We start from the raw sequence: 27988 nt of genomic DNA on the forward strand, positions 1-27988 counted from the left end.
AGTGGCAGTCTGACAAAATGGCGTCTGGCATGGAAGTACGGATGGAGCAGCGGTGTGTCACTGAACTCCTCCATGCGGAAAAAATGGCACCCACTGACATTCATTGATGCTTGTTGAACATTTAAGGAAGTCAAACAGTGAATGAGAGCACAGTGAGGCAGTGGGCAACGCATTTCAGCTGTGGCGAAAGCTACAGTGGGTCACCATTGCTGGTGCAGATTTTTACCAGCACAGCATGAAGGCTCTTTGATGAAAATGCATAGCTTATGGTGGTGACTACATTGAAAAACTGTTCTATAGCTGAGAATATGTTCTATCAAATAGTGATATTGTGCTCATTATGTCAGTTATAGATTCCATGAAAATAAATAGGAGGCATTACTTTTGGAGCAAGCCATGTGTGTATATATATTAAAAACAGATAAAAAATATAAAAATACATAAAAGTAAAAATATATAAAATCATAATGGCTATTTCTCTCTTCTTATTCTTATTAAATAGTTTTTATTTCAACCAATGAGTTTGAGTTTTTTTTCTTTTTCTTTTTTTTTTCTCCTGACTCCCCCATCCCACAGCAAATGGCTGTTTGGTGCTGAGCTGCTGCTGGGTTACAGCACAGCACTGCTGTAAGGAAGCTCTGGGAAGACAACGGATCTACAAAAAGCTCTGTATGCTCACACACCCGCCAAATAGAGGTGAACATTCATGGAGCTTTTCAGGCTTTAAGTGATGTCTGATCTTCAAAAACTCAGAGACAGAAGCCAGTATGTAACACTTCCCTAAATACTATAAGTAAAATAAGCACTGAAAAACTATGATGGATTTAGGAGTAGAAACAAACTGAACTAATAACACATAAAATTAGTCAATTTCCTTTCTGGTAGCAATGCTGACCTTACTCCATCCTTCTTTTTTTATTCCAATAAGCATTTTTTCACCCTATACAACTTCCATTAGAAGAGCTGTCTGTGAAATAATCCTCTCCATTCAGTTAAACTGGAAAAAATTCAGGACACCAAGAATAAAAATCATTAAACTCAACTCACCAAAAATAATATTTAACTACTGGATAGAAAGAAACCTAGTACCTCTGTATGTACTCTTGCTAAATACTTTAACATGTATTTTACTGCATTTTTTAGTTTCTTCTCCTTGCCATTTTACTTCTTTTTTTCAGCCATTGCCTACAATCCCTCTTCTCTTTCATGATTACAAAACTCCATGGTCTACTTCTTGAAACTAAGCTTGCAATCCGAAGAAAAAGTGCAGTTTGAAGAAAAAACAGGACAAGAAAGTTTCCTGCAATTCCAGGTGATACTTACAAGTGTGTCTTCCTGCTGTGCCCATCCACCAGTGCTGGAGCCCCCAGCCTCACAGCTGCTGCAGTCAAGACATTGCTCTTTTCCGAGCATTGAGCCTGAGTCTCACCTCTATGAAGATACTTCAGTATCTTCTCTAAAGGTTGCTAACTGCCAGATTTAACAGAAAATGCTACAAATCACAATTTTTACAGAAATAACTTTATTTGCAGAAATACCCAGCTACCATTCCAACATTTCATAGAATCACAGATTCACAGAATGGCCTGGGTTGAAAACAACCTCAAAGATGATTCAACTCCCCTGCCACAGGCAGGGCCGCCAACCACTAGGCCAGGCTGCCCAGAGCCTTTCTCTACTGTTCAACGTTGCAGCAGGGATTATTCAACCCTGAGATGACCACGGTGTCACTGCTTTCAGTTAAATGCTGCTAGAATTGTGAAGGGAAGTAAAACTTAAAATTACAACCCACTTGCTGCTGCTTAAAACAGAGCTGAAGAACAAACTATCCCAGCCAGGAGCCCAAATCCTTAACAACTTGCTCCATCCTCAACATGCATCCAAAATACAAAACAAAATGGCAAGTAAAATAATTTCCCTGCTGAGATTATTTCTAGTATTGTTATTCATTAGTAAAGACATAGAAGGACAAGTGTCATACTGCTATTTCAGTGAAATTTAAACTGAGTCTTAGAGCTGCCCTGCATCGAGAAACTATTTCTCACTCAACACCTCATTTTAAATCGTGATGTTGCTCTAAACTATCACACTGAGAGGCAAGTTGTTTTCCACTGAATGTGGAATTAAGCTTCCATCACAGTCATCATCTGGACCTGCTTCAACACTGACCTCTAGCACTAAGTTTTCAAACAAATAAACAAACAAAAAACCCAGCATAAAGGAATACAACAGGATGCAGAATTTTCAGACAGTTCTTAGCTTACAAAAATATCTGAGTATTTTCAGCATACACTAACACTATACTTCCAGTCTGGACTGACTGCCTAGGGAAAGAGCACAAATAAATTATCAAAGCAGCTCCCTGTCCAGGAGACTTCCATATCTAAAGGTCCAAGAGGGCACTAAGGATTTATAATCTTCACTGGTTTAAAATGCTGTTTAAAACACTTTCCCCCCCCCTCCCTGCACTTGCACTTCCTACAAACGTGAAGTAGGCTCAAATCCTTGACTACTTGTGGTACAATTTAGAATATTTCAGAATTGCCTACGATACGGTATGTAGACAACTATGGAGCACACACTGTAAATCAATTGCATGGGCCAAAGTCTTAGATAAAAATTCCCTCACTGAATAACTACTCTGGAATCAGAAAAACATATTCAGATATACATAGCTGTAGTTACATTCTCTCTTACTCTCTTTCTCTCTCTCAGGAAATATTTTTGCATCTCTTGATATTTGGATACTTCAAAACGTTTATCAAAACTATCTACTTCTGCATACTAACAAATGTTATGCATCCATCAATGCTGACTTAAAATCTGTTACATTAATATGGCTGAATTCCAAAAGAAATGGCCAAGCCAACTGACCTCTGCCCTGAAATATTAGATACAAGGATTTGGCATCATGCAGTTTAACAGAGTAATTATTTTCTTTGGTATGTACTGAATTAGGACAGAAAATGTTACTGTATTTTTTGGCATTTTAAATTTTCTAAGTGTCAGATATTTACTTAATGAGTAACCTCATCTTGTTTTGATAATTCATCTCTAAAAACAGCATTAGTATGAATGTCTAAATGGTTGGAGCCCAATGTTCTTTAACGTTTTGGCTCAGCTGATGTTTTGAAAGACAAGAAATATGGCAGGATTTGATAATTTAGCTCAAAACAGGGCTCCACTGCTGTCTCAGAAACAATACATTGCCTTCACAAAAGTTAACAGCTCTCCAAAGCATAAGAATCACAGGCAAGATTGTGAAAACAGAGATTCAATAGTTAACACTCTTTAGACTAGAATCGGCAAATATAATTGCCAAGCTAATTAAACCTATAGGTTTCCAAAATAACAAACTGCAAAGGAATATTAATCTAGTCAGACGCCATTTCTTGAAGCCTTATTCTTATGTATTTGACCAACTGTTAAAAGGAACCAGATGACTCCATGACTCCCTTTCTTTGAACGCCACATCACCATGATTACAAAATATCATCTTTATTTTAGGATGCTGATGATAAATCTTTCTGACATAGCAGATCATTCACAACAACATGCAAAGAGCTTTTTGCTTTTATAAGTTGCCATAGATGACTGCAAAAATTTTCAAGAGCTCCAATATGGCGCACCAAAAAGAAATATGAGGGATCACTGGCTCCCTGTGATCTCTGTGAAGGAAAAAGTTTCCATAATGAAGTGTAGGCCAAAACTGAGCACAGATAATTGAAGACAGCTAAGGAAGAACAGAAACAAGTCTAATTTAATGTGCCCATGCTAACATACAGAACACGGCTCCTACTGTTTCCAATAGTTCAGATTATAGGAGATAATTTTTTTAATGAAAAAGCTCTAAATCACTGAGAAAAGTAAAGTTTTCTCCCTATAAAAGCTCACTGTTCAGAAATAGACATTGGGGCCTCTCTTTTTGCTTTTTTTACCCATCAGCACAGGCCTGAGCCAAACATTTAAAGTTGAGTTTAGAAACAGAAATGTTGCTATTACTGCAAGTCAGAAACAACAACAATAAAAAAAGCTTCCTTAAAAACATCTTCTGCGTTATGGTTACTTAGAGAAAATTGTGAATTTAAATTCTTCATGAAATTGTGTTCAAAATTCATTTTGTATATTCCAAAAGTGGCTACATTGCTTTAGGAATGCTAGTGGCATGGTTTTGACTGGGACAGAGTTAACTGTCTTCGTAAAGTCTCATATGAGCCTGTGTTTTGGATTTTTGATGAAAACAGCAGTGATAACACATCAATGTTTAGCTGCTGCTGAACAGTGCTGCATAAATCCAAGGAAGTTTTGGTTTCTTGGACTGCCCTGCAAGAAATAGGAGTTGGGGGGGCACAGGGAGCTAGAGGGGACAAAACCAGAACAGCTGACCCAAACTTGTCAAAAGGAGATCCCGCACCAGGTGGCATAATGTTCAGTAGTAAGTATTGGAATAAAGAAGGAGGTAGGTGGGATGCTTTGGGTGGTGATGTTGGCAAGTAGACAAATGTACAATATACATCTGCCTGTCAATGGGAAGTAGCAAGTGAATTCCTTGTTTTTCTTTGCTCGTGCATGCAGCTTTTGCTTTTTCTAGCAAACTGTCTTTATTTCAACCTGTGAGTTATTGCACTTTCACCTTTCCAAATCTCTCCCCCATCCTAAGTGGAGGGAAAAAGTGAGCAGTACTGTGGTGCTGAGCTGCTTGCCAGTGTTAAAATACAATAGTCAGGAAGGATGCTAATGACTACTAACATGGTAGAAGTATAAGACATTCTTTAAAATGAAAAGATTTTATTTCATCACCTTAGAAAAGTTTGGCTTATCTGGTTGCTAAGATTTACATCCAGACAAATTCACTTTTCATCTCAATGAATGTTCAATTTACATTAATTTGTTCTGTTAGATTTTAAAGTGGCTACTAATAGATCTGATAGGTACAAACAGGCTCCCTTCAACAGTCTGAACCATGCTTACAACATAATTAATCAGGCATTATCATTTCTTGTTCTCTACTTTAGAGTCATGAAGTAGAGAGTAGAGATCAGCATGCAGTCTTAAATGGCACTATAATTCAATATATTATTTCATAAGCAGAAAAATAAAAACAAACAGTATTGCTTTCTCTGTTTTCTTAGTGAGCTCAATCAGATCTGCTCTATGAACTTCAACCTGCTTTGAAAGCAAAGGGTTCCCTTAGCCACCGACAACTGGCAGCTCACAGAAAAAGATGCTCCATGTCGTGAGGCTGGGAACTGCTGTACCAGGCTGGATGCTTCCACTCGGCTGTTGTGGCTTTAACCAGGAAATGCTGAAGACTAAGGACTCCAGTCATGCCCTTCCCTGGCACCAAGGCTGGTAATACTGGTCTGCAGCAAAGCCAGTACATCAGATCATAAGTCCTAATCCAAAACCTTTTCCTCAGGTCAGCAATTTACTTGTGGAAGGAAACTTGGGTAGCTGCTTCTCACTCCACCCATCTTTTAAATAACAATTGTTATTTCTACAGGATGCTGGGATGCTGTTTTTTGATCTACAAATCTAAACTCTAAGCCCTTTTGTAGATCTAGGCCAAAGCCTTGTTAAAAAAACAACAACAAAACACTACCACAAATCTCTGGGAAGGTTTTAAGTTCTTGAGAACCCCTTGTCTGAGCTTCAAGGAAAGAAAGAATGTCAATGCCTATGACCATCACAGAGCTCAGGGAAAGAGTCTTCTTACACCACAACTCACAATGAAGCTGATTACATTTCATAAAAGTTTATGGTCTGGCTTCTCAATATGTATTACTGATGTAAGCTTACCAGACATCTTTACAATTTAGACTGTCCACTGTAAACACACAATTGTATCTTGAACCTTAAGTAAAACAACCCAACAAGCTGCATTACAAAAGTCCAGTTAAAACCAGCAAATCTAGCAGCTAGAGAGATGGTGACTCTGCTCCCAAGCATCACAGTAATTACAATAATCCTTGATATTGATCGCTGTAACACTCAACAATTTATTAGTAAATTGTATCACACTCCCTAAAATTATTTCATTATTTCCAGTGCAGCACTAAAAGAAAAAAACAGTATCAGAGAGACAAGGAGCGATTCTACATGAAGTATCACTTTTCACAACTGGTCAGGGAGTACTGTGTTCAGAAAAGTCAAGGGGGGATATAAAAAATAACTACAGGTAGAAAATTCAACTCAAAAATTCAAATATTTCCTCCACGCTGAGAGGGTGGAAGGTCTTGTTGAAGCAAAGGAAGACAGGAAGAATAGTATGTTACTGGCATAAAACACCTCTATATTTTTCCACGCAACACCAAAACAAACAAAACAAGAGAAATCTAAATGAGGATCGCTCTGAGTTTTCCGACCTATATTTAGAATTAACAACCTTGACATCTCTTCCTCCTCTTTTTTCATTTCCAAGTGATTAATTGTTATATTTAAGCACACTTCCTCTTCCATGTTGAACATAGGCCTGGACCTAATGTGACATAAAATAACCCGTCTCTGGAAGACGTCTCTCAGAAGGATCATGGGAACTGCAGGTTGTTCCAAGTCTTTCTAGGAAACTGTGCCTCAGAAGAAAAAATAACCAGTAAAAGGTTAGTTCTCTTCATACTCACACATCTTCAAATGACAAGGGACTGCTATTAACTGTCTAGCCAGATCTTCCCAACAGAACCCAAAAAGTTTTACCAAGTGATTTCTGTATCATGCCAAGAACTTCCACTGCACTGCAAAATATGCACTTCAAAAGATATTCAAATCTGATTGGGAGGGCTGATGAAACCCACCAAATTCTCCATTAGGTTATTTCAAATTTCAAATAACTTTCAACTCAGAATCTGCAACTCGTGTATGAGTTGACTTTGGCCACAGACTGCAGCTTTTAGGCTGTATACTGCTTCTGCCTGTTAAAAGAGTCCTCTGTGGCAGGCACAGTGCACTGCTCCGTTTTGCCTTGTATCAGCAAAGTTTGCAGGGAAATGCCTTCCTGCTTCAAGACGAATGGAGCCTAAATCAACAGATGTAGGATACTGCTGGCTGTTCAGAGGGACACATGGATACTGTTCTAGATAACGGGGCAGTATCTGGAACATTTCCAGTTTTGGAGCATCTGCAATTGCATTTACTCTGATTTTTTTTCTACTTCAGAAGAACTTAAATTTATTTATGTATTATCCTCACTCCATCTCCTAACTGACGCTCTCTCTAGAGAAGAACGGCATACCTTCAGAGAGAAGAGTATGTGTGTTTGTATGTATGTGTTGTGCACATATTACAGCACCCACTGCCTTGTAAAACTCATACAGATGTTCCAACACACTTTAATGACAAAAGGAAACATAAGGCGTGTGTGTCTTGGCTTTCTAATTACCTGCCTAAGGATGTTCACTAGGAGCTCCAGTGTACATCACAAAGAAAGTAAATGAGTGTTTGCCATGGCATCTCTTTCAAGCTTCAGCCTATATATTTTTCCTCCATTGCACACTGTGGATTTTCATAAAACAAACTGAAACCTGAAATATTAGCTATTTTTCATATCCTCAGTCATTTCATTTGAAGAGATCCCCATTTCTAACTAACTGTGCAGCTGTCCATATACAGAATCTTTGCAGAAATAAGAAAAGGCACAAGTTAGAGCAGATGCAATTATCTTGTTTTCAGTTTGAACATGGAGCCTTTGATCAATACCTCTTTAACATGCTGTGAGAATCCACAGGTTTTCAGGATTCAAAGATGGTATGAAAGGCACTGCACTCTATTGTGAGTAAATATTCTATTATTACTTTTCAAGCTGCATTCTTTAAAAAGAAAAGATAAAAGCCATGTAACACAAGCTGGGTTCCTTATAGTAGATGATTTTATTTTGACTGAAGTATCATCATTACTCTCAGTAAATTAATTTGCTATTCCATAAATTAAGCTCTACAGAGAAAATCAAGGTAACATGAAGCTTCCTTCCTCATTTATTTTCTTTACATGTTGCTCATACTGCATGCACTAATCTAAAGCACACAGCAAGCCTTGGTGGCCTAGAGTCAGTACCTTTTGCACTGCATATTCCAGCAGCAGTAGAGACTACAAACACTAAGAGTCTAATCATAGAATGGCTTAAGTTTGAATTGGAAGGAAACATGAAGATCATCTAGTTCCAACAGGAACTGTAGTCAGGGCTGCCATCACCAGATCAGGCTGCCCAGGGCTCCATCCAACGTGGCCCTGAATGCCTCTAGGCACAGGGCATCCACAGTTTCTCTGGGCAGCCTGAGCCAGTGCCACACCACCCTCTGGGTAAACAACTTCTGCCTAATATCTAATGGAAATCTGTTTTAGTTTAAAACTGTTCCCTTTTGTCCTATCACTATTAATCCGTGTAAAAATTTCGTCTCTCTCCTGTTTGTAAGCTCCACTGAAGTACTCAAAGGTACAGTGAAATCTCCCTGGAGCCCCCTCGAAGCTAAACAAGCCCAGCTACCTCAGCCTTTCTTCATAAAAGAAGTGCTCCAGCTCTCCGATCATCTTTGCGGCTTTTCCCTGGACCTTCTCCAACATCTCCACATCTTTCTTGTGCTGTGGGCCCCAGGCCTGCACATAGTACTCTGACACACGTGAGACGAGGAGAGGATCTGAGAAAGTGTGGCTTCACCATGAGCAGATTGTGCCTAACCTATCTGGTGGCCTGCTATAATGGAGTGATGGCACTGGTGGACAATGGAAGAGCAAATGTTGCCATCTACCTGGACTTGTGCAAGGCCTTCGACATGGTCCTGCATTACATTCTTTCTCTAAATTGGAGAGATACTGATTTGAAGGGTGGACAGTTCGGTGGAAAAAGAACTGACTGAATGATTGTAGTCAGAGGGTTGTGATCAACAGACCCATGTCCGAAAGTAGAGGCTGGTCACAAGTGGTGTCTGCCTGGGGTCCATCTTGGGACCACTGCTCTTCAACATCTTTATCAATGATAAGGAATCTAGTGTACTCTAAGCAACTTGGTTGATGACACCGTGTTGAGTGGTGCTCCTAATCCTTCTTCAGAATCAAAATGTAATATTTCTAATTGACCAGACACCAGATGGCACAGCTGGTGGGAAACTGTAGGCTAAAATCTTAGTTCAAATTGTGGAGTTATGTATGTGAGCCTTAATTTCTATGTTTTATTCTTTTTCAAATTTAAAATGTAAAAATGCATTTATAATGTCTGTAGAGTTCATAAACAATTACATGATAAATGGCAAAAGAACTGTAGAGGTTTGAAATGCAGCTTGCGAATATGCTATTTCTGAGAAGGTAGCCTCCAACATCCTAGATTTCAGGGAGTAATGCCTCTGCCTTACTTACATATTTTTACTACACGCTCAGAAGTTAAAACACACATTGACAATTCTATAAATACTAAATTAACAAAAGCAAAACTTAAATGAAAATACTCCTTCAAGAAACATAGAAGGAGCACTTTAGCCAAATCTCCCAAAGCTTGTGAGATTTAGCAGAACCACCTGAATATTGTATAGCATTCCACACCTCTTGGACCACAACCATCTTTACAGGTAAAGAACATAAAATAAACAACCACACTCCACTAGATTTGAATGATTTTCTCTCAGAAAATCACTTAGAAGTTATGAAAAAAAAACAAAACAAAAATCAAAGAAAAGCAGAATTAGGATACAAAATAAATAAGTTTTCCTGTAATGCTTGCCAATAACCACTACTGCTAATTGAAATACCAGTGAGGATTGAACATTCAGTTCCTCTTCAACTTTGAGCCACAACTTGGAATCATAGCTTAGATTTCCAGTTTAAAACTTCAAGAAACTTATCCCTAGAACATTCATCACCAATGGACAAGGCACATATCTTTTTAAGATACAGGCATCTTTGACAACCAGAAATGCTCAGCAGCTCCAAGGTAGCCATAAGACAGACCACGGCTCAGTCACTGCAGGCTCTCAGCCTGCTCATGTGCCTATAGCTGTGTAAGAGGAGGTCCCACCAAGCCTCTGTGGGGAAATAGCTCCTCTTCTACTTGACAGACTGGCCAAATCGAAAATATGGCTCACTGCATAATTGCTAATGCCAGGGGAAGGGAAGGAACAGGAACTTGTGGCCACGATGAGGGCTGAGACGGGTGGAAGTAGCTCTTTCAACAGCTGCCTCATTTCCTGTGGATTAGTTCGTGCCCACATATCAACATCCTCAGGATCACTCTATTATTGCTCTTAGTGAGGAAAAAAAAAAACACAAAAACCCTAAATCTCCTACACAGATGACAAATAAACAGTCTCATTAACTTTGAGGAACAAGGTCATATTTACTCTGAACAAGCAGATAAAATTCTAACCATGACTAAGGGAGCAAAAAATGACAACAATCCAATAAAATCTCGTTATATGTATAGATGCTGTGCTGATTTCACAATTTTGATTAACAGTCTGGTGATTATTTTTGCCCGTTTTCCTGAAGTGATCTCAGTTTGATCCCAGTGTAGACAAGCTACGTGCCACAAGAGAGTCTTCAGATACTCTTACCATAAGTCATGTTAGGGAAATCACAGTACTGTTTACATAGAAAATGATTATAGTAACTATATAGGATAGTTTAAATGTTTTAACTTATGAGTAGACAAAACCTATTTCAATGAGTCCGTATGATCGGCAACTGCACTGAAATAAGCAGACCCCAGGAAATTTCACACTTGATGAATCTGCTGTCTAATGACTACATGTCATCCAAGCCAGAAGAGAAACTGACATTTTGCATTACCTAAAAACAGTCTAAATTCTTCATTGAATCAGCAGTTCTCTGGAGGCATGCAAGTATTAAGTCAACATAACAGGATATTTAGCTGAAACGCATTACGATGTACAGAGGAAGATCAAAGCCATTTTCAGCACATCACTCTCAGCTGTTGGTAGTGGAGACAGCAAAACAAATTCAGTAATAGACTTTTTTTTTGTAAATGTTCTGCATAAATTGCTTCTCTTCACTATACAAATTCCTCTGACACTTAATTCAGCCTTAGAATTTTATCAAACTGAAAGCATAGCATAAATAACCAATAATAGCTACACAGAATTCCTTCAAAAGATTCCTGAAGTATAAAATAACGTATACGATGGCATCAATTTTAAATCTCCTGACATCTCAAATACAATGAACTTCGAATAATCTCTAATTATAGTACAATTGACTACCCAAAATTCTTTCAAAACAAACAGACAAAAAAAAAAAAAAAAAACAAAAAATGTAGTATACATATGCTCTCTAAAAGCCTGATTCTGGAAGATATTTACACAAAAAACTTTAAACCTAAGTCCACTGACTTAACAGGGATTACTCATGCTTTGCAGTTGCTTAAATATCCTGTGAAGCAGGAAGCTAAATTCAGATCTGATAAATTCAAAGCAACAGCAGCAAAAGTAACATCTCATTACACCTTTAAGACCACGCTGTTTTCCGTTAGCAAGCAATTTTACATGCATACTGGTGCTGCAGGTAACAAAGAATATCTGCGGGAGTGAACCCACGATTACAAAGTAGTACTGCTATAAGGGAAGCAAAAACTGGTTTTGCTATCATAGGTGAAATCAGCGAAATAAAGTATATATGATTAACAACAAGCTTTTTTTTTTTTTTTTTTTTTGTAAATTCATACAGATCCCATAGCTCCTACATGTCTCTTTCCATCAACTAATATTCCTTCCCCCTGTGGCGTTCAGCTTTCACATGGTGATTCGTTCTGTTCAAGGTCTGTCTTGTAACGCTATTCTGAAAACAAGATCTGACAACTCAAAAGTATAAATTAACAACTAGACTGATAATCACCAACCTAATACCTCTTCCCTGTACTACTGAAAAACCTGATACACAGCACACGAAGTCTTTCCAGAAACCAGCTGGGCTCCGCAGGAAAATAAGAGTTGAGAGATCAAATTGCATTTGGGGATACTTTGGTACAGTAGGTTACATCCTACTGAGAATGAATCTAAATAACCCAAGTGCAATGTCACTGTTAAAAAGGCTTCTGAAAAAAGAAAGGCTTGAAAAATAGGGGAAAAATAAGAGATGCAGATCTGGAATTTAATAACAAATACTCAGGTGAATTGAGGAAAAACCCCTCACAATGTGCTTGAGGGCAGGCCATGTTCTCCAGCACTCCCACCAGAGGGGTCATAGAAACACAGCTTCACTAGAGACACTGCTGAAGGAGCTTGAGGTGTCTTCGTTGTCCTCTGGCACCCAGCACACTTCTGATACCCAGAGAAGAAGCTAAAAGCACAACTAGATAATGAAGATAAAGATGTTTCAAAGACTGAACCAGGAGATGTTCAAGCAGTGAAATAGAATGAATAGTCTCTATTTGATAATGTGAGCTATTTACCTGCTGACACCGATGTTAGTGTGACAGACAAAAGAGCTTTAAACTAAGGGCAAAGGTTTAATTTTGATACATGCTTAATAAAGGAAAAGAAATCAGCTAAAGGAGGATGTAGCAACCTAAAACAATAACGAGAAAGAAAAATAAGGGGAGAGTCAATCAGAGGATACGATTCAAGGAAAGGGCGTACCATAGGTATGAAACCAATAAGATCACTGTGAAGCAGTTCAACTGATTATATGACAGCTAATTATAGCTTCTAGGTTACTTGGCAAATAAAGGAACATTTATCCCCAGAGGTCTTCACACTTCCCTAAAACAAGCCCTTTAAATTAAGCATGCACAGATACGAATTTAATGTGCCTGTATACATGTGAACACCAGGCTGGTTTTTAGAAAGTAAAACTCTCAAATCTCCAATAGGAACATCAAATTAAGATTTACATGAATTGAGCTTCTTTTTCATCTTTATGCTGAAAACACATTTTTTAATCTCCACTGGATGATAACAACAAATGTGTATGAGATCACTGTATGATAATATGGTAAGAGATCTCAGAAGAAAATTAAGCTTTCTTTTATTTTTTTAAGAAACTTATCTTCATTCTCCCAAGTACTGTGAACACTTCAGAATCCAGATGAAAAACTGCATGCAATGGTTACATCTTCTAAATATCTTTAATTCATTTACTGAACTCAGTTACATGCATATATTTATAACTTTGCTTCCAAATTGAAATAAAATGAATCTTTAACATACCACAACTAAAGAATCTTTGAAGTGTATACTGTGAGAAATGATATAATGATAACGGATAAAGTACTGCAAATACATATTTGCATATAAAATATATCCAGATAATAAAATATTAAATTGCACAGTATTTCTGCAGCAAAAAATCTATTACTTTTTCAGCTGCTAGCCCAGAAATCTTGACATGGGAAATGAATCTCAGTCTGTACTCTTTCTTTCCTCACTTTCATTCCTAGAACCTAGAATAAAGCCTCCTTGTCAAATCCCAGTGACAGCTATAAAACTTGTTGCCTTCAGTGGCTTTACAAGGTATTTATAAATGACTGTGCTTTTGTAAGTAATTAAACCTTAATGTGTGATTCTATTTATAGACAGAAGAAAACTTGTTGGAGAATTTTTAGTATTTATTTACAAAATCCAAGCTCTTTAATAAAACTTCTAAATAATAAAACTGAAATAAGTTTTTACTACTTTACTTTTGTCTTTGAACAAAGACCCACTGTGCAAAAACTGAGCAACCCCAATTTGCCCATGTCTGGGCAGAACCACTCAGGACATTCAGAACTTTCAATTTAAGTTTTCTTCTACACATATTCAGTGTAATGTTGAAATAAAACATATATATATATATATTTTTTTTTTTTTTAAGGAAAAAATATCTTAAATGTAAGACAACATTATTTTATACCTGACTCTCATGGCACTTTATTGAAGTATAGTATTATAGTATAGTATAGTATTATATTTGTTATTTTGCTTTAGAAAGATGTACTATTTAACATGATGCAAGTGTTTCACCATTGTAAAGGTCTTCAATCATACAGTACACAGAATCACAAAATCACAGAATGGCCAGGGTTGGGAGGGACCTCAAGGATCACGAATCTCCAACTCCCTGCCACATGCAGGGCCACCAACCTCCTCATTTAATACCAGGCTGCCCAGGGCCCCATCCAGTCTGGCCTTGAACACCTCCAGGGACAGGGCATCCACAACCTCTCTGGGCAGCCTGTTCCAGCACCTCACCACTCTCTCTGTGAAGAACTTCCCCCTGACATCCAACCTAAATCTTCCTTCCTTCAACTTAAAACCATTTCCCCTTCTCCTGTTGTTATCTACCCTTTCAAAGAAGATGCCTAGGCAGTGGAAAAGCCACCAGAAAGACTTCTAACAACACAGAACTTATATATTCGTAATTTAAATACAGCAAGTGCAGGACCCCAATATAAAGTCATAAAATCTCTGCAAAACATGAGACAGTAATAGCAATATTTTCATTATCTCTTCAATACATTTCTTTGGTTAGGTTGTGAACAACAAATAATGTTTGTGAAGTTTGAATGTTTACTATACATGACCTGCATTTGTTAACAAAATGCCTGTTTCAAAACAATGTTGTATTTTAGAATATGCTGTCGGATGAATTTTTTCTTAAAAGGAAAATCCCTTTACATTTACTATAACAACAAACAGATGCAGCTTGTATATAGAAATTGATATCAATTATTTTAAGGGATTAGTTTGAACTACAATAATCCTTGTTTCTAGACCCTAAGATGCTGTTGTGACCACTTTCAAGGCCTCAGTGTTTTGCAATGCCCCCTAGAGAGGATTAAGGTCTACTTTACATCAGCTACAAGTTTTACAGAAAGATGCAGTTATCAGGCAGCCTAATTGTTCTCAGCTGAAGAATTCTGTGTAAAAGATCAACATCATAAACAGTAGTTTAGTATCTTCAGTGTTCAGTGGTTGCAGTCTACATCTCCTTGTTGAAACAAACAGCATTCTTTGCTTTTTTAGCTTATCTTTACAATTTTACTTTCAATTGCTTTTGCAGTAAAATGTCATGAGCTTAGAAAATGAAGTGTATCTTTTGTTTTGATACAATTCTGGCACTACTATTAGCCCATGATGACACAAATAATGCGATGTAATCTGGTCTGATGCATGTGAACATTTTATAACTATACAAAAACCACTTTTAGGATACTGGTCTTGACCAGCAAAGCCCTGCATTTGCCAAAGCCAGTATTACTTAGAGTCAGATTTTCACACTAGATTTTCTAGAATTATGAAGGGGACTAACAGATTTCTCTCCTAGAAAGCGCACTCACTTTCTAGGAAAACACTGTTTTGCTGTCACTGGGAAAAGTTTCTTCTTTATGCTATCTCAGGTAAGGATAAGGAGAATGTGTCCCCTGACAACAACAAAACAAAACCTCAACATTGAACGTGAAAAAGGGGAGAATGATAAAAAAAAATAAGGAAATTCTCCTAATGTGAGGCATGAGTAACTTCACCAAGATAAAAAATTTTGGCAACCTAATAAGCATTAAGAAAAGAACAAACCTAGACAGAGGAACATTTCTAGAGATTAATCAAACACTGACACGTCACAGACTTCAAAGCAATTTGACTCTTTGCATTTTCCATTTAACTTTGAATAGGCTGATATCTGGAACTACAGATCTACTTATCTACCTGTTTTAGAAATAAATCTATGCCTAAATTAAGCAAGAGATAATCTCCAGTTTTATAAATTCACATATACAACATGGAAAAGGAACCACTATTTACTTATGGAAACCACGGGATACTGAAAAAGTGAGAAATGTTTGAGAGTGAAAAAAAGTGAAAGTGTTTGAAAACCAAAGGAATTACTCTAAATACAGCTTATAGAGAAATTCCAATCTTCTTCTAAATTAAAAGAAAACCAATATGCACACACTTTGAAGAACTTGAACCGGTCCCAAACACCTGCAGCGCTATTCATGCCTGTCCAGATAGACCCGTGCCATCAAAAACACTTCCAAAAATTTTAAGTTCCTAAAAAAATTTTTTTTGCTTTAAATAGGAAATATAACAAAAGAAAAAAAAATACAAAACTAATCTTCTAGACAAAGAACAGGAAGAAAACTGTCACGTTCTCTGGTTTACATTTATAACAGGACCCTATCTGGAGATTAGAATAGCTCCAGATCTATTGTAGTTCAGGATGTGATGTCAGAATTTAGGGGACACAGACCATTTAGGTCACAATATCTATTCATATGAACAAAAGAAAGCAAGAGAGGGAATGCAGAATACTTTCATATCCCATGCTCTCCTATTCCTATTTCATGTGGAATCATCATCCATGTAAGAGTTTATCAGTTCTCTTTTTTTCCCTACAAACTCATCCTGCTAATTTAACTTTTGTTCAAGTACAGCTGATCACTATCATTAGATGCACGCATCAGTCCGATTGACCTTCTTTCCCTGTAGGCTATTTCTGAATTTTTAGTGAAGGTTACTTTTAAAATGCTGAACATGATGCTTAACACACTCCATTCACATTACATTATAATGCTTTTCATAATGATTAAAGAAAAACGCTTGAAAATTTGCTAAAGAAAGTCTGAAGAGACTGAATTTGTAAAAAAATAAAAAAAAAATTAGTAATAACAAGCATGGAAAATATAAATAGTCAGTGAATTAGACTTCTTACCTTGTTCTTTTATCTGACGAATTTGCTTCACAGTTTCTTTCAAGATTGCACATTTGTCAGGTTTAAAGTTAAAGTTGTCAATATCATTAAAATTTGCAAAAATCAGCTCTGCAAGTTCTTCTATGTATTTATTCTCTTGCTCACGATTGCGTTTCTCAGTGCTTCTTTTAGGGCTGAGAGAGGAGCATAAGAATGTATTTAATGTCAGTTCAATTGCTTTCTGGTCAAAGATGATTTTAAATGGTTTGAAAATAATCTAACAAAAACAGAAAGAACTGCCCTCTCTCACTACAAAACGTTACTCAAACAGAAAGGTTTATTCTTGAACAAGCAAAGCAGCATTAAAAAAGACAGTATTTATTTTTCCCTGTAGTCATGTTTTGTTTCAAAAAAGATCTGGGATATAAAGTTCAAAACAAAAGATTAACTGGGGCAGTGGTCACATTTGAACATTTACAAGTCTGCTTCCTCATATTGCTGAGAATCCAAGGAATACCAAGCAGTGACAACATAAGAGGAAATAAAACAGCTTAGAAAGTTAATTTAAACAATTCACACTCTCTGCATCTCTTTCTGAAATTACACAAGAAGGTCATAAGAAAATATGATAAATGAACAAGCAGTTACAGTTTAAAAATGATTCCAGTGTTGTTAATGTAAATTTTATGAAAATGTGAAATATTTTTCAATTTCCTGATAATGATGTACAAGAGAGGTGGAAAAAAACCTCTTAGGTTGGTAGTATGAGTGACCGAAGACCTTCTAGAGTGATCAGCCAGAAAGTTTTCATATAGCTAACATATGATCACCCAAATTGCATAGTATTTTGGCACTAAGTGGATTAGTAAAAACATAAAAATAAATAAATAAATAAATTTCAGCCCCCACCCTCCACCACAGAATTACTGAATGACACAGAATTACTGAATCAGTATGGTACTGATCCCTCCTAGCTAGAATGGCAAGTCTGTCATTCTCTAAGGACTATGAAAAATAGGTGCTCATTTATCAACTTTTTCTAATTCTTTTTCTTTCAGTGTCCCCAGACATAATTGGTCTAACCTGGGTCCAAGCTGATCAGGATCCTTGCGCTTTCTTGACTCTGCCCTGGATGGGTCAGAGGTATTTTCTCCCATCCCACTCATCTTGAACACATATCAGCAACTGAAAGGAAGAAAATGCAGGGAAAGTGTTATGGTGGAACTATCATGAGTTGCTCTGTTTGTGTTTCTAAATTTCTTGTTCCATTCCCAACACAAGTTTTTACTTTGCAAATCTATCACTTGAAATAAGAGTTTGGAAGGTACCAATAAAAATACCATCTTTATGATCCTACAAAAAGCTATACAAAACTCATCCAGAATAAAATTTGTGGTGAGCAAGGAAAGCATTCTCATCTCTTTCATTGTCACCAATTCTGTAGGAGAAGATAAGTACATTTTGTGCCTGAGTTGCTGAATTTTCATGGCAATTTTGCAAGGTTGAATGAGGAAATCCATAATGCCATACAACAAGAAAAACAACAGAATTGAAATACATGAAATGAAACATGTATCACAGCTACACAAAAAGACAACACATACAGCTTTGGTTAAAAATCAAAACATGATGTTTGCACAACTGCATGTACAATATAGCAGAAACTGAACATCTGTCAACACTAGAGATCACTGAAGAACTGATAAATATTTTGCACATTTAATCTAACTGATAAGGAAAATAACCTGCCAATCTATCACGCCTTAAAACAACACAGGCTCATTACAAATTGTGCGATAAACAGTCCAGGGAAATCCTGCCCTGCTCCTGGCCCCTATCGTCCTGTGTGCCTACAAACATGTGGAAGTTTACGCATTTCTCAATAACTAGCAGTATTCCAGAGACAGAAAATGCTATAAGAAGAGCACAGGGAGATGATGTGGGTCATCAAAAAATACTGCGTAATGCAGAACAAATTCACCATTTGTCCAGTTGTTGCCAGATTTGCAAGTCTGACTGCAGAGCGACACTTCCAGATGTTTCAGAAAGCTTCTTTATTATTTGGGATGAGCAGAAAAATAACCATGAGGGCCATAACAGAGCAGGTGAGCATTTCTAGGAGGTGATTTCATACCATGCTAAAAGGAATGCTGGAGGCACTCATCCATGATCACTTCATGCTGGCATGAAGTGGAAATTCTGGTCAGGTATCAAAACCAGTGGGTTCACCACCTCCTCCAAGCCATCATTTCTGCCAGCTCCCTTTCCTACACTGACCTTATCAGCCACACTGAACTTAATAAGTGAACTGATGTGGGTAGGAATTGCAGTATCCTTCTCTTTTTCATTTTCTCTTTTTAGATGTTGGTATTAAAAGTGTTGGTTCATACTGTAAATCTTGGTTTTCCCAAGGTTCAGGCTGAATGAATATAACAGCACAAACAGTCTGAAGGCTAACATCTAGGCAGTTTCGTAGAGATACAGTCATAGTTGTAACTACATACTGAAAAAGTTTCATTCATTAAAAAAAACAAACAAAAAAAACAAGAACAGTTTGAGGAGAAAGTGGCGCGTTTTTCTCGATACTAATTGGACTTCATGAAAAAAATAGATCAACGCTGAACTGCATAGCTCCCGATCAGCCTTGTACATGGTTGGTACCAGATCCTGTTACAAAAATATCTGGATCATCTTTTTTTTATAATGTCTATACATAAATAAGTATATATCCATGTATGCACATACCATCGATCTGTTGAGAACAACCTACTTCAAGGCCTTCTTGCTCTGGTTCTGCAGCAACGGAAGAGCATGGTTTAGTGGACAATTATGGTGGTAGGTGGGCGGCTGGACTAGCTGATCTGAGAGATCTTTTCCAATCTTGTTGATTCTATAATTCTATTCCCAGAGCAGACCTGAGCTTCCCAAGAGAAGACTTGCTAAAACAAAGAGTCAACCTGCATCTCACAGGGCATTCCCAGCACCACACCAAATCCAACCTTGCTGCAGAGAGCAAAGCATCCGCTGAAGCCTCCAATGCAACTTGTGACACACTCACTGCTCCTTGACAATCATGAATGTTATCTGATTTATAATCAGACGCTCATGTCAACCTTACTTGCCTAAAAGCAAAACTAGATGTACACATTTGGTAAAAAGATAAGCACTTCCTTGAAACTAGGCGATTGCACGAGTATGCAAAAGTAGAGAACCAAGGAAAAGGAAATATACTCTTAAGAGTCACTGCCAAATTCTGTACCTGGACAGGGCGACCCTGGCTGTATGTACAGTCCGGGGGATGAGATACTAGAGAACAGCCCCATGGAAAGGGATATGGGGGAGGTTCTTGTCGAAGGCATGTTGAATCTGAGTCAGCAGTGTGCTCTGTCAGCCAGGAATGCCAACCGTAACATCAGATGCAACAGGCCCAGCACTGCCACTGAGGAAGGGGAAGGGTTGTCCAGCTCTACACTACGTTGTGTGCGGCTGCATCTCAAGCACTGGGGTGAGGAGTGGAGGGGCAGTGCTGAGCTCTGCTCTCTGGTGACAGCGACGGGACCCCAGGGAATAGCACAGAGCTGTGTCAGGGGAGGGGGCTGGGTGTTAGGAAAAGATTGTTCACACGTGAGTGCGGTCGGGTATGGAACAGGCTCCCCAGAGCAGTGGTCACGGCACTGAGCTGCCAGAGTTCAAAGAGTGTTTGGACAACGGTCTCAGTTATATGGTCTGATTTTTGGGTGGTGCTGTGTGGAGCCAGGAGTTGTACTCCTGATGATCATTGTAGGTCCCTTTTAACCCACGATATTGTATGATTGTATAAAGAAAATTGTGACAACAGTTACAGAAGAGTTGTGAGGAGCCTGCAGTCCCAGATTCTCAGGAAGGTCTTGCTTCACAGACTAAATTTTTCGGTCACCATCGTGAGAAAAATAAATCAGCAGCACGATGAAAGCTGTACATTCCAGAGATCATCTGATCTCCGAGCAAGTCTCAGATTGTGGTCTAAATTTCAGAAGAAAATTGGGTTGGGGAATTCCTTCACTTCTTATGCTTCCCGAATATTACCTGAGAAATGCTGGGTGCTTTTATAAAGAAAAGCAAGCATGGAGGCTCACAAAAATCTGTTGAGCATTCCATCACATTTAGGAGAAACACCTCCCTTCAGTCCCCTTTTGCCCCAGGGGAACAGAAACAGATATCCACAGTTATTCTATCTAATCTCTTGAGCTTCAAAAGGAGATTTATTTTTGCTAGAATCCAAGTTCTGCCAGTAGCTCCACCAATATACAGCTAATTCTTTTTCCACCTATGCCTATGCTGTTCTGTAGGAATTTCCTACCTCTCCAGTATCATCCTCTGGAGGACATGTTAAAATTAATGTCCCACCATAAACATCTGAACTTCTGTCTTTCTGTATTTAAAGCAAACAAAAGTGGTACCATTATACAAAATTAACATCTCCCCATGTTAAATGCAGGCAGTCATTCCAAGCAGTTTTTAGTTAATTATTTTTATTAATTTTTTTTTTTTAATTATCATTTTTTAAAATTTGCATTTACGGGCCAAAACATCTTTTTCTCAGCATCACCATCAGTCTGTTCTTAGAATGAGTTACCTTTTCCTTTTTACTCATCATAAAGTTTTTCTGGAAATCTACCACCCACTACAATGTCTTCTGCTCTCCTTACATCTACACTAAAAATTGCATTCAATACCTCACACATCTCTATAAGCTCCACAGTTCCTGAACGTTAGGTGTCTGTGCTCCAGAGCAGAATGCAAAATCCCGAGCTAGGTGCCTTGAAATGTGAAGAGACAGATGATACTAAGGCAATATAAAAAAATTCTCACAAGCCAAAATGAAAATCACTTAGTACTATCCAGTATTGAGCACTGAAATAAAAAGGATGTGAACCCAAACATATATTAGGAGTATAGATTCCTAGGGAGATCAGAGTCTGGTTGGGGTAAATAAATTCCCACTGTTCTCTTGGGATTTAAAAGCCAAAATGCTGAATTGTCCTGAATTAGGACAAACGAGGAAGAATCACCTGTTAAAAAACATGGATAAATCTGCAGCACTGCTCTTCCATAATGCTAAGTACCGACTGCAACAGAGATGGAGATTCAGTTCCCTCTTTGCAGAGGGATTTCAAGCCTATATTTTTAATCATGCAGAACAGCCCCCTGAGGTGATAGGCTATCAGCTTACTGGAGCTGGATATTTATGAAGCCAAGTCAATTAATTAACTCTCGCAGTGCAGTAGGAATCTTTAAACATGTATTCAACTCATAGGTAAGTAGTCTGTACATTGCTTTAAGAAGCAAGGGATTAAGGTTTGAGTCCCTTGAGCGGAGGAGGGCAGTCACCCCATCTTCCTTCTCAGCAATGACTCTAAAAGGTTGAGCAGATCCAAAAAGGTGAGAATCTACCCCATTTCATCATTTGTTTTGAAACAACAAACAAACAAACAAAAACCAACCATAAAACAACAACAACAATCAGCTATTTAAGGTTGGTTTGTTTTTTTGTGTGTGTGAGCTAATTCATGTTCCAGATCTATGCATGCTACCAGACGAAGACCTCTGGGCAGTACAGCTGCCTCAGTAACTTAAATGTAGCAAAAGCAAGAAACTAAGGCCCCATTTTTTTCAGAAAAGAGTATTTCTTTGGACATTTAGAACTACAGGAGCAGACATCCAGGAATTTTTCAAGTGAAAACGGTAAAAATCTAATGGCTTTAGAATGTAAGGATCTAAACATAAAAATAAACATTTGTGGGTCAAGATCAGCTCAGCGGCTTATAGTGGTTTTGAGGTGCTGCCCTCTTAATTAATTTACACATCCTTGAACTTTCTTGGTTCTTCAGTATTAGCAATAAATCCCTACCTATACAAATTTAGATATTAACAGGATGATACAGGAACTTTTAAGGTTCTTCTAACCAATCTCCCTGAAACACTCAGAATAACTTTCTCAGACTACAAAATACAGTTTCCAAACTGGAAGACTAAATTTTCCTAGGAAAGATGAAAATTCAAAACTGAAGCCACAGAGAAGCCGCAGAATGACAAGTTAGAGGCTCAAAGTTTTACTCCAATAAACTTCCCCTACAGGCAACTACTTTAGATTAGAAAGCAGCATTGATCTTGCTTATCTTCTTATACATCTTTGCAGGAATTTCCAAAAAGAAACATAAAGAAATAGAACAGTTCCATTCATTTAGTGCTTCAGAAGAAACTGAAATATCAGCTCTACCATACGTCTTCTGAAACAATCTGCAGCAAAAATCAAGAAAAAGTGGGTAATGATTATTTAGCTTGTTACTTACTAGAAAAAGAATTAAGTCAAACTGGGAATTAGTAAGAACAAAAACAGAAGTAATCACTGAATAGACGACAGAGAGAAGGACAAATACTTCTGTTAATGAAAAAAACTACAAGATGGCATGTCAGACAGTGAATTAAAACAATATTTATTTCAAAGAAACTGTTATACAAAGGGGAGTTAAAATGAATGTCTTGTAGAATTAACTGTCATGCAAGATCAGGCAGTCTTGTTTTATGGTATAAAATGTTTGGAAGTTGAACTGCACTCCAAAATACAAACTTAATATCTCACTGTGGAATAAATATCTTGCTTTCACTGACAGTAGCATATTTTTCAACTATATATATAAATAGCTGAAAATGTATTTACGTGTAGTTGAAAGTATGTATATTTTTTCCATTCGTGCTATCGAAAACCCTTGCAACAATAACCAAGAGCTCAACCTCTAATGCTGACTCAGATACCACTCAAATTTCAATTCCACTGGGCATCAATGAGGAACAACAGGGCAACGGAAAGATAAATACATTCACTGCACCATTTTTATACAAGGAAGTAGATAATTAGAGAAACAGCATTATTATTACTAAAAAATACTTAAGAACTAAATCTAGGCTCAAACAGATGTCCTGTTTGGGACACCTCTGGAAGTAATTACTTACTTTAAATGTATATTTAAAAAAATAGATATTAATTAAAGATATTTTAAAGGTGTATTTTTACCACTCTCCTTTATATCACTGCTGCAGGACTGAGCATCCAAAATAGTGGTACATTTCAGTCTAATCTTTCCAATTGTTAAATGCAAATCACAACCCAGAAAATTAATTGAACAATCTCTTGAATGGCGTACATTAATAATGACAGTCATTGAGACCTATTCAGTTGCCACCAGATGTTGGGAGATTGAAAAGAGAGCCTGAAAGAGGTTTCAATTCATGTTTTTCTTGTTATCACTAACAAAACAAGAGTTTCTGCTCTCATTGTGACAGCACATCCGCCTTCACATCCTCTACCGGCAACTGCTCTAAGTTAGAACACACAGAGAGACTTTTCAACGTGATTATGAAGCAAAAGTAAACACGGTACTTTACAAGAGAATAGTCTTAATAAATGCCATCAAGGAGCATGATATATAGAGTAAACCTTCAAGCACAGATCCTCAGCATCAATGAATCCAGTTAATCATCCAGAGTTAATGTAGAAGAAGATTGTGTGCATTTTTATCTCTTATCAGTTCAGGCCATCTTCCAAACAAGGCCTGTTAAACTGACAGATTTATTATAAGCCCAACAAATGCAGTTAAAGAATGAATGAGGATTACACCTTCAAAGCCGTTATTTCAGTCTGGAAAGTAGCAAACAAAAGGTAACGTACCATATAGCAGGCAAGCAGGTAGCAGTACCATAATGCTACCCTTCCAGCATGCACACCCTCAGTGCAGACACAATTGCTACACGTAGAAGCAATTTATTCAAGTTACTGTTTTGGTGAGTAGTAAACAGCAAAGAAATACTCAGCTTCCTGGCCAAAGAAATTACAGCTCAATGAAAATTTTGGCTAAAATTTTCTCTAACTGCCCAATTTACCAATATAAACAGCTCATATTTCTGTGGTTAATTATAAACTGAAACATATGTCCATTACATTATTTTTTTCTTTTCAGTTCTCATGATTAGAAGCTTTCAGTCTCAGTTTCAATATTACTGATGCTCTCTGTGTATCACTAATTTTGGTATAAGCCACAGCAAAGTTGGAAGTCACATGCAACTCGTGATTCTTCACATTTTTTCTTGCTTATACGCTCTTTTTCATTCAGTGCATTCTTCAACCTGAAACTATTTAACACTGGTATATGCTGTAATTTTCAGCTCCTTTGAAGAAGGCCATAATGGTAAGCACTTGCTAGCAACTTTCCCAGGCCTGAAAAGGAAGTCACTGTCAAGGATAGGATAAGACCCTGTACCAGAGTCTGTGGTCACTGTAGCCTAAGGACAGCGTTTTATTTGTGAGCAGCAGCAATCCACGAGGGTGGTCTGAAATAAGCTTTGATTCCCACCATTTGCCACTGAGCAAGTTTAAGAATCGCCACCAGCCGAGGCAGCCCGCCTGTGCCTGCGCAGCTCCGCATGTGGCTGGGGATGCTTGGACTCCTTGGGAACTGACTGTCCCTTGCAGTGCTGTTCTGACAAATTCAGAGACATGTGGCTTTGGAAATGAGTAAAAAAAACAGAGATGAAAATCAAGAGAAATAAAAGGGGGGAAAAAAAGAAGATTGCATTGTCTGCTAAAGTTAAATTAAGGCAAGATATCCACCACTAAAAAGTTCAACAGGGAAAACAGGGTAGAGCCATGTTGAACCATTGTTCTTCATGCACACCTTGGTGTAAGCAAGCAACATGTTCTACAGTCAGCTTCTTACACCCATCCATAATCACTCAGCACATGGAACTGGGACATGCCACAAGAGAAAGAAGTCCATTCTGCCAAAATAAGCAAGATGGCCAGGACCTAAGTTGGCAAGGTTAACCTCATACTGAAAATCCTAAGTAATTTATCCAGAAGTACATCCTTTTGTTTTCCTGAAACTCCATCTCTACTTTCACTGCAGATGAAACTGCCTACAATCATCACTCTACAACAGTCACACAGTACAAAGTGAAAACAGAAGAGTTTCTGTGACAAAGATAGCAGTAGTAACTTGAAAAACTGAATGGTTATCCTTAAAGGGTTTGTATTAAAACCTGATCTGCACCCGTGGTTAATCTGGTTGTAGCCTTTTCTATCTGAAAATACACTCATCTCTTCAAAGATATATATTCATTTGAAAGGCTAGTAGAGGCAACGTTAAAATGAGATTTATGGTAATATTTACTAAACGCTGCTTCATGCTTCGACTCCACACACTAGAACATAATTTACTAGAAAACACAACTGGGCCAATGTATAAGAGAACAGAACTGAGAGAACAGGCTCTGACACTTGCCACTTGTATTTCTGCTCAGTCTACAAAAAGGCATAACAGACTATAAACAAATGTTTAAGTGGAAGGCTCCTTCCTCAACATTTTTTCTCTTATTTCTGTGTAATGACTTCAGAGTGGTGTATTAGTGACAAGAAGGCATATTCCATTTGCAGACTGAAAGCCAATAATGCTCATGAATTTTTTAGCTAAGAGACACATCAAGAAGCCACTGCAAAGACCATCTAATAAACACATTAGGCTTCAAATGGGCAGCAGTAGCTCTTTAACACATGCTGTAACAATCAAATAAATGGTTAACATTGATGTTCAGAGTTACAGGTTGGTATTTAATACGACTTTCTTTATAATACACCTAAGTCTGAAATATTAACACTTTTTTTTTTTTTTCCTCAGATAATCAAAACCACAGGTTTCTGAAATCTGCAGTTCCACTTCAGACCTCACCAAAACCTCCTGGCTGACAGCAGCAGCAATGTAAGATGGCTCCTATCTTCTTCATTCCCATAGGTGAGATCTCTTAATACAGCCAGTCACTGAGCTCCTTACAGATTAGCCTATGTCAGCCACCTCTTACATGCTCAGGAACAGCAAAACTGAGATTTAATAAGACAACACAGTAAAATATCATTGGAAGAAATTACCCTTTTTACCTAACAGACAAAAGTTTTGCTCCATTTCTACTTTCAAAAAGTTTTCATTTTTTTGACCAGTACTACCAGATGTGGTGCTATGAAAAAAAGCCATTCAGGGTTCTGCATCATAATTTCAAGTTTGAGATTTTACTCCTCTCTCATTATCAAGAACTATTTCTGATTTTTGATCCTTGATCATAAAAGAAAAGCAGCTAAAACCCACGGTAGTTTCCATTAAAACATCACATCAAAAAACAACAAAACTCACAGGGCCAAAACATTACTTGTAATATACATCAGCCGCTCTTCCATTCTTTGGTTTGTAAATAAGGAAAGCAAAGGTAAATAAGGAAAATAAAAACCAAAACATCAAACAAAAAAGTCTTAATCTTTATAAAACCATTTTATCTTCTAGGTTGCATTTGATACTTATCAAAAAACAGCTGCAAAAAAAAAAAAGTATTACAACTGCAAGAATGTTCACTGAAAAAGGGACAAAATTCTTACATAGGACAACTGGTTTAATATATTTTTTTCCTTATACTTCACACCTATTCATAATTTTACATAACAAACTATTTTGGAAATGCAGAATTTTAAATCTACTACAGTTTGAATCTTTGTGAATACCACAGCTGATAAATTAAGCAAACCTAACATCACAGAAAATGTCATTGGAAACCTTGTGTTTAAGTTGCCTTCATTTCAACTTGAAGGCACTACTGCAGCAGTTAGTCAAGCTTGTTTAGACTCCCTTCTGCCAACCTCCGTTTCAAAACTTATCTGTCCACTTAAACACTCATACCAACACTCCCCCCAAAAAACGATGAAGCAGCAAATGGGGGAAAAAACGAACAGGAAAAGATTGAACCTATGGCTCTCTCACAAATTTAAGCCGCTGTGTGAAAATTCAAACCCAGGTACATTTTTGCAGTCTCACAAATACTACTGATGTGCATGTATGCATGACTTATGCTACCAGCAGCTTATACAGTTAGGTGTGATTTTCATGATGCCTATCTTAATGGTGAGAAAAACTTGATCACAACAGACAAAGGCAAAGGCATTTATGCATCTCCACGTCACATGGATGCCTATATTAGGATTTAACCCAAGATACCTGTCAAATAGCAGCCTGTTTACTTTAGATAAGCACATCCCATTAATAAAAAGCTCAAAAAACTGTGTTCTGTAAGGGTAGAAAGTGAAAAGCAGAAGCTGAGACAGAAACATTTCCGTATCAGTTGTACAGGATATTATATAAAATTATCCATCCCATTATACTGAAATCTGAGTTCTATCACTTATCAACCTCAAATTCAGTGACTTCATATAGTAGTCCTCTCAGTCACTGGGATCAGCTTAGCATCTCTGCATGGCTACATCACTCAAGAGCTGTCAATCAGACACATATAACACAAGCTTGCTGGAGCTTCA

General features: G+C 37.6%; 1 protein-coding gene across 11 annotated transcripts in view; it reads right to left on the reverse strand.

The window, feature by feature from the left end:
* NCOA2 (nuclear receptor coactivator 2) overlaps nucleotides 1–27988 on the reverse strand; it is a 188560-nt gene that overhangs the window by 60772 nt on the left and 99800 nt on the right. For all 11 annotated transcript variants that reach the window (XM_085221244.1, XM_085221240.1, XM_085221246.1 and 8 more), the window contains 2 exons: nucleotides 17686–17787; nucleotides 16624–16796 (listed from right to left, as the gene is read on the reverse strand). In XM_085221244.1, coding sequence (XP_085077370.1) covers nucleotides 16624–16796; nucleotides 17686–17768 — 256 coding nt within the window. In that variant the 5' untranslated portion in view covers nucleotides 17769–17787. The remainder of the gene's footprint in view (nucleotides 1–16623; nucleotides 16797–17685; nucleotides 17788–27988) is intronic.

Source organism: Meleagris gallopavo, chromosome 3 (genome assembly GCF_905368555.1).
Source record: "Meleagris gallopavo chromosome 3, MGAL_WU_HG_1.1, whole genome shotgun sequence".
NCBI classification, from domain to species: domain Eukaryota; kingdom Metazoa; phylum Chordata; class Aves; order Galliformes; family Phasianidae; genus Meleagris; species Meleagris gallopavo.